The sequence below is a fragment of the Toxotes jaculatrix genome, chromosome 23 (assembly GCF_017976425.1).
Source record: "Toxotes jaculatrix isolate fToxJac2 chromosome 23, fToxJac2.pri, whole genome shotgun sequence".
Taxonomy (NCBI): Eukaryota; Metazoa; Chordata; class Actinopteri; family Toxotidae; genus Toxotes; species Toxotes jaculatrix.
The window spans coordinates 10,531,785-10,546,927 of NC_054416.1; the positions used below are offsets into that span (position 1 = coordinate 10,531,785).

General features: G+C 42.5%; 1 protein-coding gene across 2 annotated transcripts; it reads left to right on the forward strand.

Moving 5' to 3' along the window:
- On the forward strand, nucleotides 1-9,161 carry syt4 (synaptotagmin IV). Of its 2 annotated transcripts, none has more exons than XM_041031270.1 (5): nucleotides 1-88; nucleotides 3,756-4,375; nucleotides 4,501-4,824; nucleotides 8,079-8,199; nucleotides 8,671-9,161. In XM_041031270.1, exons 2-5 carry the CDS (start codon nucleotides 3,887-3,889, stop codon nucleotides 8,988-8,990), a joined length of 1,254 nt encoding a protein of 417 aa, XP_040887204.1. In that variant the 5' UTR covers nucleotides 1-88; nucleotides 3,756-3,886; the 3' UTR covers nucleotides 8,991-9,161. The 2 variants fall into 2 exon arrangements, with proteins under 2 accessions (XP_040887204.1, XP_040887203.1); XM_041031269.1 differs by lacking the exon at nucleotides 1-88 and adding an exon at nucleotides 1,095-1,378.
- The last annotated feature ends 5,982 nt before the right edge of the window (nucleotides 9,162-15,143 follow it).

Sequence of the window (15,143 nt, forward strand, 5' to 3'; positions counted from 1 at the left end):
GCTGAACTTTAAATAAAAACTAGAAAAATGGGAGTGTTCGGCCGGTAGTGTGCTCAGCGACAGATAGGCTTAAGCCTTCATCTTTCTGGTGAGTAGAAAATCTTTTATGTCTTTATGTCTTGTATGTTTATGTCTTGTATTTTTATGTTGCAGTGCATCAATAACAGTTAGACATGTTATATTTATTTGACACATTAATACAATTTTGCAAAGACTCAGATAACACAGTTCAGCTTCACTGGGTAAGATGAACAGTGAAAAAAAAAAAAATTACCACTGACAAAGTCCTGTTTGACCTCACACAACCTAAAAACTTCACTTTATCCAGATTATTTAGTTTCTTTCCTTTTCCATTCCTACTTTTTTCTGTCCCTTGTCTTTTAGTCCTATGAAATGAATTGCAAACACTTTACATATATACAATTGTATATCGTGCTGTATCAACACTGCATGAAAAAAAAATCTGAACTTGTGCCCTCATGATAAAATACTGTGCTGCAGTAGTTTGGAAGGTTTATTATAAACTGTAATTAAACCCAAACAACAAATTCTATAGTATAATGTAAACACTGCAGACTATTAAATGAATTGTTCCTCCTAAAGTGACCTCTTATTCTCTTTACTACCAATCTGCATCAGAGGAAAGCATCACTGCCTAACACCCTATTAGCCAAATGACCACTTACTTTAATGAACGATAGGAGCACGGTATAACAAATCTGTTCACCGGTCTTGTTGAATAAGGATGTGTACACACACACACACACAATCACGGACAGACAGAGGAGGAGAGACACACAGACTGGGACCATCCACTCCCTAACAATCAATCAGGGAAATTGGCAGCCCTGTTGTGCTGCTTCACCGGGGGTCCTGATTTCACAGCCAGCCTCCGTCACTACTGCGTCAGCACTGATGAGCTCAGCGTTACCGGCAGGGAGGGGGGGGAGGAAGAGGAGGTGAGGGGAGGGTGAGAGAGACACTGAGAAAATAAGGAGAGAGAGAGAGAGAGAGAGAGAAGGAGGGAGAGAGAGAGAGAGAAAGACAGAGAGAAGAAGCAGGGTGTTGCCGCCTCAGAGACACACACTCACGCATCGCAGAGTAACAGCAGCATCTTGCGAGCAGAGCATCCCTCCGTCCTTCTCTCTGGGAAAACAGGGCTGCTCGTTGAATTATTGACACCGAACAAAACCCTCTGCATTATTGAACATAATCAAAGCCGAAGTATTGCTGGATATACGCTGCGCCTCGACGTCAGGAGAGCGAGTTCCCCCGTCCCCGGAGAAACACAGGGGCTCGGTGTGAAAGCAGAACCGGACCCTTTCAGCACCAGAGACAGCGACCATGGCTCCAGTGATGGAGGACGGAGCTCAGCTCGGTGAGTCCGGACTCTGACGGCTTTAATTCACCCAGACAGGCACAGGTGTGTCAAGGTGTGAGGCTGGCAGCTTTAAAAAGTACCGCGTGCATCCTCTCAAAAGTCTTGGTTTTATCAGTCGCGAGAGGATTATTTGTCACTTCCCAGTTTACGCTTTGAAATTTGAAATTTCTTCTTTTTATAAATCGTGAATTAATAATAAATAATAGTAATTGTAATATTTTGAAGAATACCAATAAAAGGCTTTGTCCAATGTGTTGCTTAAACCTTTTCCTGGATAATGTAACGTGTTTGCGGAGAGACCTCCAGCCTCCATTTTGAGGCTATAGCTTTAGGGCGACAGTTAGTTACCAGGAAAACTAAGCAGCATGGTGGAGGCACGGATGTATTTCTACGTTATTGCTACCGACAAGTTCATTTATTATTTTTATTACAATTATTTGGAATTGAGTAAGCCTTGCTGTAACACGGGTGAAGCCTGGTAAGCACCTGTTTGTTTTATTTATTTCATCTCGGTTCAGCAGCTCCCTCTCCGCCCTCCCGCTGCCACATCCACCTGTCTGTTGTTGTTGTTGCCTTGTTGCCAACCATTCCACCCCGGACATTAGGCTGAAATATTGATGAAAAGGAAAGAAAAAAGGTCGAAAACAGTCTGTGATTTTAAAATTGACATGAGCTGACTGTCCCTCCTTATTGTTCACCCATGGATGAGTCTGCATGAGAGACAGTCGCTTCAGATCAGTGATACATTTTGGATGGAGGCTACATCTTCAAATACCATGTCAAAACAATGTACACTTAAAATAAATACATAGGCATAATAACCTCTAGAATAATACTATAAGAAACATGAATTACAAACAGGACTATGTGATCAGAAATTGAAGCAAACAAGTGAAACTATTACGTAATAATAATAATAATAATATAATGTTTTCCTGTAAAGTCCTGTATGTCAGTTATAGGAAAATTGTAATAAAATACATGTTCTTCACATATTTTGTAAACAGTAAGTATGTATCAGTCACCCAGACAACCAGGCTTTTATAAGATAAGATTTGATAAGATGATCTCATACAGTGACAGCTGCGAAATACAGTAAATTTGACCAGAGCAGATGAAGATTCATATATACAGATCAGTACATGATTGACCCATTTCCCCCCCCCCCCCCCCCCCCCCACCCTCTCTTTGAATGGGTGTTAACCTGAGTGCTTTTCCACGGGGCCGCCCTCTTAACTGCAGGAAAAGGGTCTGCGTTTCCTCCACTGAAATGGACCTATTAGCTCTGACTGCATGAGAAGGCAGTGTAATTGTTGTTGAGTCACGGGTCAACACCACCAAACAAAGAACTGAAGCATTCAGTGGCAAACCTGTAATATGTCTCCATAGTAACATTTTAGTGATATTATGCGCTAAGTACCATTGAAAGGAATTAGGTCTTTGTGTGAGTAAAAAGTGTCGGCCATTTTCCTTGAGCAAATTCTCCGGTCCTGTAGGAGGAATATAAAAGAACATAAGACAGGGCCTATCACAAATATCTGGGCTATTATGCCATACTTGCAGATGGGATCTCAGGAGGAACCATCCTGCCCATACTGTGGTATAAGGAATACACTGCTTTGCACAAAACCTCTTATAATCTATTAGAATTTACCGCTGTATGTTACATAAGATGATGTTGGCTCTCTGCATCACTTGTTCCAGATGTTTCCTCTTAAAAGTCTGTTCATCGGTCAAAAGAAATCTTCCCTAACCTGTTTACAGTGTAGGTTTGCATCTCACATATCATATCATATATATGACTGAATATGGTGATGATCTTCATAATCCTTATCCTCATCAAAATAAATGTTGTGATACCAGCCAAGAGAAAATTTGACGTTGGTGTACATTTGTTTCCCGGTTTGTGCGTCTGCGTTCAGCCAGAACAGAGACCTGAACATCAGCCAGTTAGAAACCCGTCCATCAAGAAACCGACCGCTCACATAACAACATAATGGCGTTATGTAGCTCTCTCAGCAGTTCATTACTTACCCCAGCTGTTTCCTGTTGACATTCTGTGGCCATGTTTGGAATTTGGAAACACAGCGATGATGACTCTTCATCAGGCTTGAACAGATTGATGGGTGTTTTCATCTCCTTCTTAGTCAAGACTGCAGCCTGCGTCAGTCAGAAACACAAAATGGACTCAGTTGTCTCAGTACAACAATAAAATGCGTTGGAGTTGAGTAACATGAACAATTGTTTTATGTGTGATTCTTTTACTGCTGTTTGTTTCACACTGTGTCGTTAGATGTCTAATTAAAGTTATTTTTCCCCTCTTCCCACTCACTCTCTTCCTCCCTCCCTCCACTCTGTCTGTCCTCCCCCACAGTGGCAGTGCCAGTGGGTGTAGCTGTGGTGAGTGTCTTTGGCCTTGTCTTCACTGTGTCAGCCTTTGCGTGGATCTGTTGCCAGCGTAAAAACACCAAATCCCAGAAGACGCCTCCCTACAAGTTTGTGCACATGCTCAAAGGGGTCGACATCTACCCAGAGAGCCTCAGTGGCAAGAAGAAGTTCGCTGCACCTGCCACCACAACAACAAACGACACCAGTAAAACTGACGTTAACGGAAACTGCCACACTGTGTCACCAGTGAGTCCGTCTGGCACCGGTAAACAGGTGTCAAGTCCGAACGGTTCCAGACCGGCTCTGCACCTGGATTTGGAGAAGCGGGATCTTAATGGCAACTTCACCACCAAACCATTTCACCACCACCACCAGAAGGTGCGGAGCTCCCCAGACCTGGAGCTGCCATCTCCCCATGCAGGGTTCACCCAACCTGGGGCAATAGACCGCCGTGACCTCCCTTCACCATCTAGCACCCTCTCCAGCCAGGCACCCACCCCAGCTGTGGACAAGCCCCATGGCGAGGAGAGGGAGGGTGGATTAGGGACTCTCCACTTCTCCCTGGAGTACCAGCCAGAGAGGAAGGCATTCATTGTCCATATCAAGGTATTGTATGTGTTTAGTGCTGGTGTTTAGGTGTGTGTGTCTTCAGTCAGTGTTTTGATAGAAACTTGAATAAAAATGGTTTTACACCATTTTGACTGATTGATTGATTTGACTTTTTAATCCAGGAAGCCCATGGCCTGACCCCAACTGATGAACAGTCACTGACCTCTGACCCCTACATCAAGCTGACCCTGCTGCCGGAGAAAAAGCACCGGGTGAAGACCAGAGTCCTCAGGAAGACTCTGGACCCCGCCTTTGACGAGACCTTCAGCTTCTACGGGATCCCTCTGGCCCGAGTGTCGGAGTTGGCCCTTCACTTCATGGTGCTCAGCTTTGACAGGTTCTCCCGTGATGAGGTCATAGGCGAGACCCTCGTCCCCTTGTCTGGGATCGACTTATCAGAGGGGCGTGTCCTGATGAGCCGAGAGATCATCAAGAGGAACGTCAAGGTAAGAACAACCCAGAAGTTTGAATCCTCTGAAATCTTGTTTTCTGTTTTAATCATCCTCTGCTTCGCTTCATAATTGTTTTTGATAAATACATGACCCTGATTCTAAGTGTCATCTTTTAATGGACTTTTTCCAGCTGAATCATTTGGATCAAATTTATTCACGCAGTGAACTGTGACTGATTTTGCAGCGGGCAAAGTGCCATGACAACAACAATTCCACTAACACTCAAACTGACCAGGAAATCACTTACATTTCTAAAATTGCTCCCATAATGACTCATCATTTCCCTCACTGTACCATCAGTGCCTGCATCACGAGTCTCTAAAAGCACTGCAACAGGTCAGTTTAGAGAACTGCATAAAACTAAAACAGAAGTTCTGAGCTGAACTTCCGCTATTAAATTATTAATCAGTACATAATCATTCTGAAAGTCTTATTAAAAGTTATTAAAATGCAATTAATCACAGAGCTTATTCAAACTCATCTAAATGCAAATGCATCATATTATATTTCCTCCAACCACACTAAAATATTTCATAACACTTTCAAATCTTAATTTAACTCTGATGGCAGAATGAATTGGTATTGTTTCGCAAATGCATTAAACTAATTCACTTTGCATCACATCCTATTTGTGTTATATCTGTCTCTAGTTAGGTTAGGTTAGGTTGTTAATGTGAAATTAAGCCAATTGAGAGAGTAGATATGAAATATATCCCTCTGTGGAGACAGAGAGACTGTATCTGGTGCATCATTATGGATTTGCAAGCTGATACTGAGGTGCTGAAATGGACTGCAGTGAGTTTGGAAGCCTTTGGTGTTTTTGCTTTTCTTTTTTTTAAATCCTGAAAACATGTCATTCACTGTTTGTCATCGGGGAATTTAACAGCCAGATTTGACTTGACATGTTTCATACATACCTGCCACTTAGCAAGCGAGGTTTAGACCACTGAAAAATCTGAATTACATTTATTTTGTGTTTAAATTATGTATTTTTTTAATTATCCAAACAGCATCAGAGAATTAAAGCAGTAGTGCAGACATGGCTAATTTGATAGGGATGAGGCCCACATGTACATTTACTCTCCCAGTAGTGTATTGAGTAGGTGGAGTGATATCCACACCACACCATTATAGATCTGTGGGCTGGTGGTCAATAATCTTCTCCTCCAGACTGGCTGTTCCTGGCAACAGTGAGAACCACAAATGTACTAAAGCTCATTTCCAGTAGGACATCTTTCATTTTAGAGTAATGTCAGGTACTGTAGTATCAGCACCACTGTAAGAGAGTCCTCACCTTTACAGTATATCTATACTTCCTGTATAAGCTTGTATTGTGGCAGCAGGTTTGGCTGCATTACATTCTGTGTCTTCATGGATTTAAAAAACGAAGAGCAAGACAATATCCACATCCTTATCCCAGGTCTGTGGTTTAGTATGCAGCAGCTCTCTATAGATTGATACTAGATGGTTTGGCTGTACATGAGCTTTTGTACATTTGCAGGTGGAATGTGAGATGATATCAATGTAATTATAGATTTGAGGCCTGATAATGTACTCTGCAGAGCTCTGCTAAAATGGAAGCTATGTGCCTACCAGGGGGAAGCGGATACGTTTTTTGCACATTTGTACCTTCCCAGGAGGAATGTGAGCAATCTGTAATATCTGTAAAGATCTCTGATATGATATGTGGTACTCAGGAGAAATGCTGGGAAATGCTGCTCTGATTCGGAGAAATACAAAAGCTTGATTCTCTCTCTGCAGAGCTCCCTCTGTATTTTTATCATCAAGACGACAATATTTCTTAACCTATGTTCAGCTGCCTCTCCCCACACTGAGACTAACCATATATATTTTTTTTTCAATTCCATTTCTCATTTGGGTCCCAGGAGAGACAAATTTCATAAACCTCAGCTGTAGGGAGGGGTCAGTGCTGTCTGCACCTGTTTTCATGCAATCAATAGAAAATTCATTTTAGAATCTGTGGTTTGCAGTGGGTTATTTTGGGATTCTTTTGTTGGATTTGATGTTGGCAGGTGCAAAGAAAATAACTATTCTGCATTATTTTATTCTGGTTTATTCTGCTATTTAATGTCTTCATGTGGTTATGTGTTTAAAATGCAGGGAGACATGTTTTAAGATGATCTTTGGCTGAATTTTCCTAATATGAGACATTTACATTGTTCTGTCTGATTAGTACCACCTCTTTCCTGAGAGGGTGGTGGCCCTCTTTGTCTGCATGGCATAGATTTTGTCCAGCTGTGTGTGTGTGTGTGTGTGTGTGTGTGTGTGTGTGTGTGTGTGTGTGTGTGTGTGAGCACATAGCTGTTCTTGGAATCGATACGGCATGTCACAAGCAGCATAGCCAACGCCCTGTTTTCACCCTGGAAGGAGACAAACACAACAGAACAGAACGTCTTTATGTGCCACTTATTCTTCTGAGCCATAAAATATCTACAGTGTCCCCAAGGGAGCGAAACAGAAACAAATTGGCAGCGCACTCACATAATGTATTTTCAGAGACCTGAACATCAGGTCAGGGCTAGAAGTTGTCTGTGTCTGTGTGCTACTTCTCGTTGCCATGGCAACCATGAGCGGAGGCGTGATACCCTGTTAGGTGTGAGCACAGCATCTGAGGCGTCAGCTCTCTTGGGTGTGGACACAGACGTGGATGTGTAATGTAGAACAGTAACGCAGTGAGAGCTCTAACGCAAATCAGATCAGGGAGCTTCTCAGTGACACTTTGTGCTGGTTAACGTACGAGAACACGCTCCGTAAGCAGGTGGCGATTATTAAGTTGGCAGCCATTTAATCATCAGCACGACACCATTTACAGTATCTATGTATTTTTCCTCACAACACTGTTGATAGTAGCTAATTATTTGCTAAGTCATTACACAGATTTGCCGATCACTGAATACAAAAATCATTTTTCAGCCTGACACAACAGTTTCTTCACAGTGTTTGCGTGTTTGTATGTAATAATTTGAGTGTTTGTAATAATCATTTCATTATCCTTGCATGATGACAGTAAAGATCTCTGACTCTTGACTTGAATTGTTTGACCTACTGTTCCGATGCCAGCTCAGGTCTGGTTTAAACACATCTGAATGTCTCTTCTTTTCTGTCTCCTTTCACACCTGCCATCTCCCTCTCTCTCTCTCTGCATCACCTTTTTGTTTTCTCTTTTTCACTCATGTTCTGCCTCACTCCATCCCTCACCCATTCACCCCTCCCCGGTCTCTCCACAGAAGTCCTCAGGCCGAGGTGAGTTACTGCTCTCCCTGTGTTACCAGTCCACCACCAACACTCTGACCGTGGTGGTCCTCAAGGCTCGCCATCTGCCCAAGACTGAGAACAATGGACCTACAGGTACATGCACTTTAGGCCGAGCCTTTCAAAGTCCAATCCAGGGGACTACTGCTTACACAGACAAATACAAGTGCATGTGTGCACACGCTTCCCTCACATAACACAGAACAGAGGAGACCGAAAACATTTCCTCTTCCTGTCACGCAGCCCAGACTACTTTAGATGCTGTGATAGTTGCTGTAATGACACCGCCACCGCACTAAAGTAATCTGATCAGGATGTGATAGAGAGCACTTAAGGGAAAGCTCCACATACAAACACTCACACACACATATACACACAAAGTGTTTACACAGCCAGCCGCTTTTGTCCTCATTTCTAACATCCATCATTTCCGCTCCATTGATCGCTGTATTGATCGGGCTTAGGAATAATATGCCACTCTGCAACCACTGCAGGGATGGATATTCACCGCCTTTTTTTCTTCCGTCTTTACTTTCTTCATCTGCTCTTGTCGTTTTTCTTCTTTAGATCCATATGTCAAGGTGAACATGTACCACGGCAAGAAGCGCGTGTGCAAGAAGAAGACCCATGTGAAGAAGTGCTCCCCCAACCCAGTCTTCAACGAGCTCTTTGTCTTTGATCTGCCCTCCGACGAGGGCCTCAGGGACACCAGCGTGGAACTGCTGCTGATGGACTCAGACACAGGCAACTCACGCAACCCCAACACCGTCCTCGGGCGCCTGGTGCTGGGCACAACGGCAGCGGGCACCCCCGGCGAGCACTGGAGGGAGATCTGCGACCACCCGCGTCGCCAGATCGCCAAGTGGCACGCCCTGTCAGAGGAGTAGAATGCCGGGGTGTTGGTGAAATCTGACGTCCATACCCTATCAGGTCCAACCACAAGAGGGATGGAATGAGGATGGGCAGGATCTAATGTCTTGCTAACCAAGTACCCATTGGACTTTCAGTGAGGGTGGGTGAGGGAACAAGGGGGAGGGGACTTTGATGTTGTGGGGAGGGTCATTTGAAGTGATGTCATCATTCAATCAATCATTCAATCACTTGTCTTTGAAGTTATTGGGGTTCACAGAGGAAGGTGGGGCATGACAACGGGAACCCCATAGCTTTGAACGATCCCAAAGACTGTCACCGAAAATCACCTGGTAACATGCAACATCATCTCCATAGCAACAGCCAACCGTCACGGTAACCATGTGCAGTGCAGAATGTCTTAAATGTCGCTATTACTCTTCTTCTTTTCTTCCTTTGCTTCTTCTTCTTCTTCCTCTTCTTCTTCTTCTCCTCTTTCTTCAGCTCTTCCTTCTATAAATAGTAACCTAGTCCATCGTATGAAAACCAGAATGAACCACATCTGACAATGCTGTAAAAAATGTGGATTATTAAAGTTTATTTTATAATGACAATGTTTTCTTCATAAAGATGTAGATTGTTTTTATTTATGTTTTTGTTTTGTACTCTTCTGGTTGATTTGTTGAACATGTTTTGTAAGTATAAGTGGTATTTCATACATCATTACAAGAAAGCCTAAATTAGGTGGTCTGAGAAGAGACTGGAACAGACTGAGTGCATTGGGGACAGTAACTGTGGATGCATTTATGTGTGTGTTTCAATATGAGAGTGCTTGCGATGATGCGACTGTGTGAGTGTGTGGGTGGGTGTGTGTGTGTGTGTTAGCTCTGAAGATGTGAGCCACGTAATGTTTACTGTAGGTGTTTTGTCCCCTTTACTGTGAGCACAAAGACAGCTGAAATGTACATGTATGTACCTTACTATAAAATATGGCAAGTTCTGAGAAAAAAAAAAACAGCTGAATTTGCAGTCTTCATTTCACATGACTACATGTGACATTAATTGTGTGTGTGTGTGTGTGTTCGTGTTCACAGGCACAGTATTACCACATGAAACATTTTAGCACTACTACGCTAAACCTGCAGTTTGCAAGTTAAAAGCGGGTAAAAGCCTCTTTTAAAATACAGCAGTCTGAACACTGACTTGTGGGCGTGTCCTCAGCCTGGGGATGATATCATCGGGCCCTTTTCCAAGTGTGATGATGTAATAGCTGCTGAGTGGCTAAGTGCTCGGGGATGAAGTCATCATGTCTGAATTTAATATTGGCTAAGTGGTGCAGTGAGGGAGGACAGCTGGCTCAGCACGCTTACCGCCTCTCTTTCTCTCTTTCTACAGATGCACTTTGCATTACCTCTCTCTGCACCCGGCCTCTGTTGCCCCTCTTTCTCTGCTTCCTCCTAGTCTCTAGTCTTACACCAAGTTACATCATGTGCTTGGTGGTGGTGGTGCTTCTGGAGAGGAAGGATGTTCTGTCACTCTGTGCTTCCTCAGTGGTTTTGACCTGCAAGGTCACTCCCTGAGACTAGCTTCTATTTTAAACCACCGCTGTCATCCTTTGAAGCAAGAAAATAGACCTGTGCGACGTGCTGCATTCCCTCCCATCCCCCTATTCCTTGTATCCTCTTCTAATCGTTGGCAATTAAGCCATTTAACTAGGGCTCTAATGTGGAGACTTGTTGTCCTGAACAGTTGCAGCAGTTTTTTTTTTTCCGAGGACATTTTGACAATTGTGGCAGTGATTGCAATCCAGAAATGAGCAGATTGAAAAGGTAGAGGTCAGAAATAATGCTGTAACAACGCCTGAGCAGATTCAAACAGAGAACCAAGTCATATTGCAAGTTAATATATATAAACCAAAGCCCTAACTACTTGCTAACACATTCATCACATTTACTTTATGAAGCAATGATGAGTCAAGCTTGTGTTTACGGCTTGTTGTGCTGCCACCAAGAAGTCACAAAAAAATCAATTAATGCAGGTTTAATTATTAAAGCTCAATGTTTCCGGTTCATATTTGCGCTACAGAAAAAAACTTTGAGGACACGTTTGTCAAGTTGAAATCAGGCAGTGAGAATACTCTAATGAAACCCTGCCACACCCCCATCAACAAACTCCCCACAATCCCTCTTCTCTGAGTGCAGACATATTGATTGACTGCATGATCCTGTTAACTATTCGTCCCGGCTATTTGTCCAAACAGGGCCCTCGATTCTTGCCCCTTCCTCTGTCTCTCTGTCTCCCTTTTTTACTAAGCCTATGATTATTGACATATTCCTGTTCAATGCTGAGAAAACTCAGCAACACAATAGAATAAAAGAGTGAAGGATGAAATGTTGGTTTGAAAGGAAGACAAAAATAAATAATGACTGATTCAATACAAAGCACAATAACATTTCCCTCAAGCAACAAAAAAACAAAGAATAACAATGAAGCAGAGACATTTTTTAAAGATCTCTAGGTTTTCTTTTGAAAACAAATGTCAGTTTCATTATGCCCCCAAAAAAGCAAATGTTTTGACCATTCAATGGAGCAGCTTTTAATTTTTTTTTCACATTGATCTAAGCAGACAGCAAGTGCAAGGGCAGCCGCCTCCTCAGCCCTTCTGAACCACTCAGCTGCTTTAATGACATCGTCACACATACACAGACACACACAAACCCAACCCCAAAATACATGACCTTTCAATTTCATAATTTTTTCATAGCTACTCCATCTCTGACTTGAGATTGATGTAGCTGCAGCGACCACTGTATGTAGATGAACAGCATATGTTAGCATGTTTAGCATGACTCAGAGCGTGTGTGTGTGTGTGTGTGTGTGTGTGTGTGTGTGTGTGTGCGTGCGTGTGTGTATGTGTGCAGAGACAGTTGGCCCAGTAGAGCAGTTAGTAGTTAGTCTCTGTGGATCTAATCAAAGAGTGCCTCTGTGAAGCAGAACCAGACCCTTGCACTCTAGTACAATCCTCTAGACACACACATACACACGCGTGCTCTTACACACATGCTCTCCTGTACATCACTGTGTACCCTGTCTACATCTGTCCCAGGGAGGTCAAGTCAATCTGATTCACACAGGCAGGTACAGAAATTGAATCACTAAAAGCAGAATGTGTGTTGTCTGCCCAGAATACAGAGACCTTCTGACTCGTGTGTGTGTGTGTGTGCGTGTGTGTGTGTGTGTGTGTGTGTGTGTGTGTGTGTGTGTGTGTGTGTGTGTGTGTGTGTGTGTGTGTGTGTGTGTGTGCATATGATGCGTACAAGAAAGAGATTTGCTCTAATTAGGGAAGTTCTAGGAGAACACATGAATCAAATTAGCCATCTCTGTTCTTATTAATGCCTCCCATCACCATAGTTGAGCAACAGCCCTTTTACTCTAAATCATCCTGCTCTTTTTATGCTGCTACACTCTCATGTTTTCAGTAATGAAAGAAAAACAGGCTTCACTGTTAAATGTAAAAAGCTGCAATAGGCCAGCTTTTTAGTGAATCAGAGACTCTGGGCAGCAGAAATCAAAGCGAGAGGAAATATTACAGCTGGAGTGGGTGGCACTAGCTATTCATAAATCCATTACTTCGTGTGTAAAATCCTTCTTAACTACTAGCTAGTTTAATCATGATTTGCTACATTATAAATGTCTTTGCTGGTAAAGACTGTAGCTGTTCAGTCACAGGAAGTCACTGTAGCATCAAATTTAACTGCCAATTCCTTAATGGACATTACATGAAGAAATATGTGATTAGAGTTAGTATGGTGTTCATGTTGTAGTATTCACACAGTCTATTTAATAATTAATTGTTACTCAGTTGGTGTAATGTTTTGTACTTTGAAGTTTGTATGTTATTTTTGTGAATTTCAATTTGAAATCATCACCAGTTTTCATCATTATCAAGCTATTACATCTGGGAACAGCGGGGACTTAGATAGAACGAGGCAAAATCTGAACTTACTTGAATTTACAGCTCCTGGTGTCTGAAACGTAGCATAAAATAGACTGCGACTCAGACCTGAAGCTTGAAGTTCTAAGTATGCAGAACATGCCACTGAAGCACAACTAGAAAAGATCAATTGGCAGAGGGGAGTGATGGAATCAGGAGAGGAAAGTTTTCAAAGTGAGGCTGCACAAGAGGAGGAGGAGGAGGAGGAGGAGGAGGAGGAGGAGGAGGAGGAAGCAGATAGATGGCCGGAGGGAGGAGGAGGTGAGACAAGATTCAGACAGTCTGAGAGGAGTGGAGGCAGGTGTGGAGAGAGATGACATAGCGGGGGGGCTGAGATATGAAGCAGAGGATTGAGAAGGGATTGAAACGAGAAAGACGAACAAGGAAGAAATTAGTTTAGGACACAGTGAGATGAGTCTGCAAATAGCTAATGTGTTTGCAGCATCCACAAATTAGTCACGCTCTAAATCTTATAATCATCAAACGTATTTACAAATGTATGCATGGAGTATGGCGCCAAAAACTCCAACACTGTCAGCCATGAATGATTTAATTTCTTAACATCAAAGCTCAGCAGAATGTGTTTATTATAATTTATCTTGAACATCAATTATTTATTATTTATTCTGTCTTGTAATAACTTTGCCATCTTTCTTTGTGCCATTAAGTAATAATTTATCAATCTTTGTGAAATTGTATTCATCTAATCATTCTCTCATCATCTGGGAATAATTATCACACATTTTCTCATGCTATGTGATTTCTCATAAATATCCAGCAACAAAAAACCACACTTTTTTCCATCCATTGCTCTTTGCTTCGCGGTCACTGAGGTGCCAGTCTATAAACTGTCTGTCATTTTGCCAACAAAGCGTCTTAGTTAAGCAATAAGAAGAAGAAATAATAAAAACAAAGGTTTGCTTGTGTATGTATAGTGTTTCTCAGGCACTGAATATTTCATTTCATGTAACACTTTGCTTCAAGGCTACTCTATTATGATGACGGCAGAGGAGAAATAGAAGGCACATCTCACACTGTGGAGAGAGGACATATTTTTATAACCTGTTATCAGTGTATGTATCTTTATCTGAGGCACATTGTACCAGAAAGAGGGGTGAGGGTGTGCAGTAAACACACGGCAGCTGTCTTCATATGATTTTTTTGTCCATTCATTCATTGTCTATACCTTTTTCTGTTCCAGGTTATGGGGGAACCAAAGCAAATCATTGTGAGGGTCCACCCAGGTTGGGGTCACATCTGTCGCAGGGCTGCTACATTCAGAGTCACCAACTCCCTTGACCTACATGTCTGAAGGAAATGGATGTAGATGCAAGAATAAACAGAACCCAGGACCTTGAGGTAAAAATCCAACCCACTGCCACTGTTTTCACTGTCTATTATATCTATGATTTCATAGATGTGTCTTTTCTAATTACACAATAACATCTGAGTTTCCATCAGGCCTCACTACATCACCAACAGTGTCTAGACTTCAGGTGGATCCCGTCCTGTCATGTGTTGTTAACCTTAGTAATTCAGATTGATCTGTCCTCATTGAAACTGCTACAGGTACAATGCAGAGTTGTGTATAAACGCTGCGTTCTGCTCACATTATTCATACTGATTTAATTGAGATGTTTTGGCCTGTGCTCCTCTACCTCCACTGTAAGATTCACCTCACGCTGAGTCACAGTCATTATTGTTTCATTCTCCAGAGCCGTTCTAATCTGTCAGTGTGCTCCTGTTTAAAACCATGTGTCAGTCTGTCTGTCTGTCTGTCCGTCTGTCTGGAGACATCTGTCCCCAGCGCACTGTGCGATTTAGGGGATGAGTCATCATGAACACGACCTTCAGTCAGACAGACAATTAAACAAGTTTCTTGAGTTGCAGCAGCTACTCAAGAGATGAGACCAGAACATGTGGCAAACAGACTGTTAGAGCACATTAAAAACTTAGTTAGACTCTTTCTTTAGCTTTTTTTTGTGCAACATTTAATTAGTCAGTGCGATGACCCATGAATGGAACCGCTTCGTTTGAATATACCATTAATCTGGGATGGGCAGCCATTGTGCACGGCTGAAAGTCTACAGGCTTTCATTCCAAACAGCAGGCAGTCTGAGTGATTAACAGCCCTGTGAGGAGGAGCTAATCAGCTGCTTTTGTGTTTGGTTGAAATGAAACTCTACAGATTCTGGGC

Excerpts from the sequence above, each read along its gene's own strand:
- syt4 (XM_041031269.1), top strand. The coding sequence starts at position 1,345 with ATGGCTCCAGTGATGGAGGACGGAGCTCAGCTCG. Across the intron at positions 1,379-3,755 it reads GGAGGACGGAGCTCAGCTCG|TGGCAGTGCCAGTGGGTGTA; the intron begins GTGAGTCCGGAC and ends CCTCCCCCACAG. Across the intron at positions 4,825-8,078 it reads TCATCAAGAGGAACGTCAAG|AAGTCCTCAGGCCGAGGTGA; the intron begins GTAAGAACAACC and ends GTCTCTCCACAG.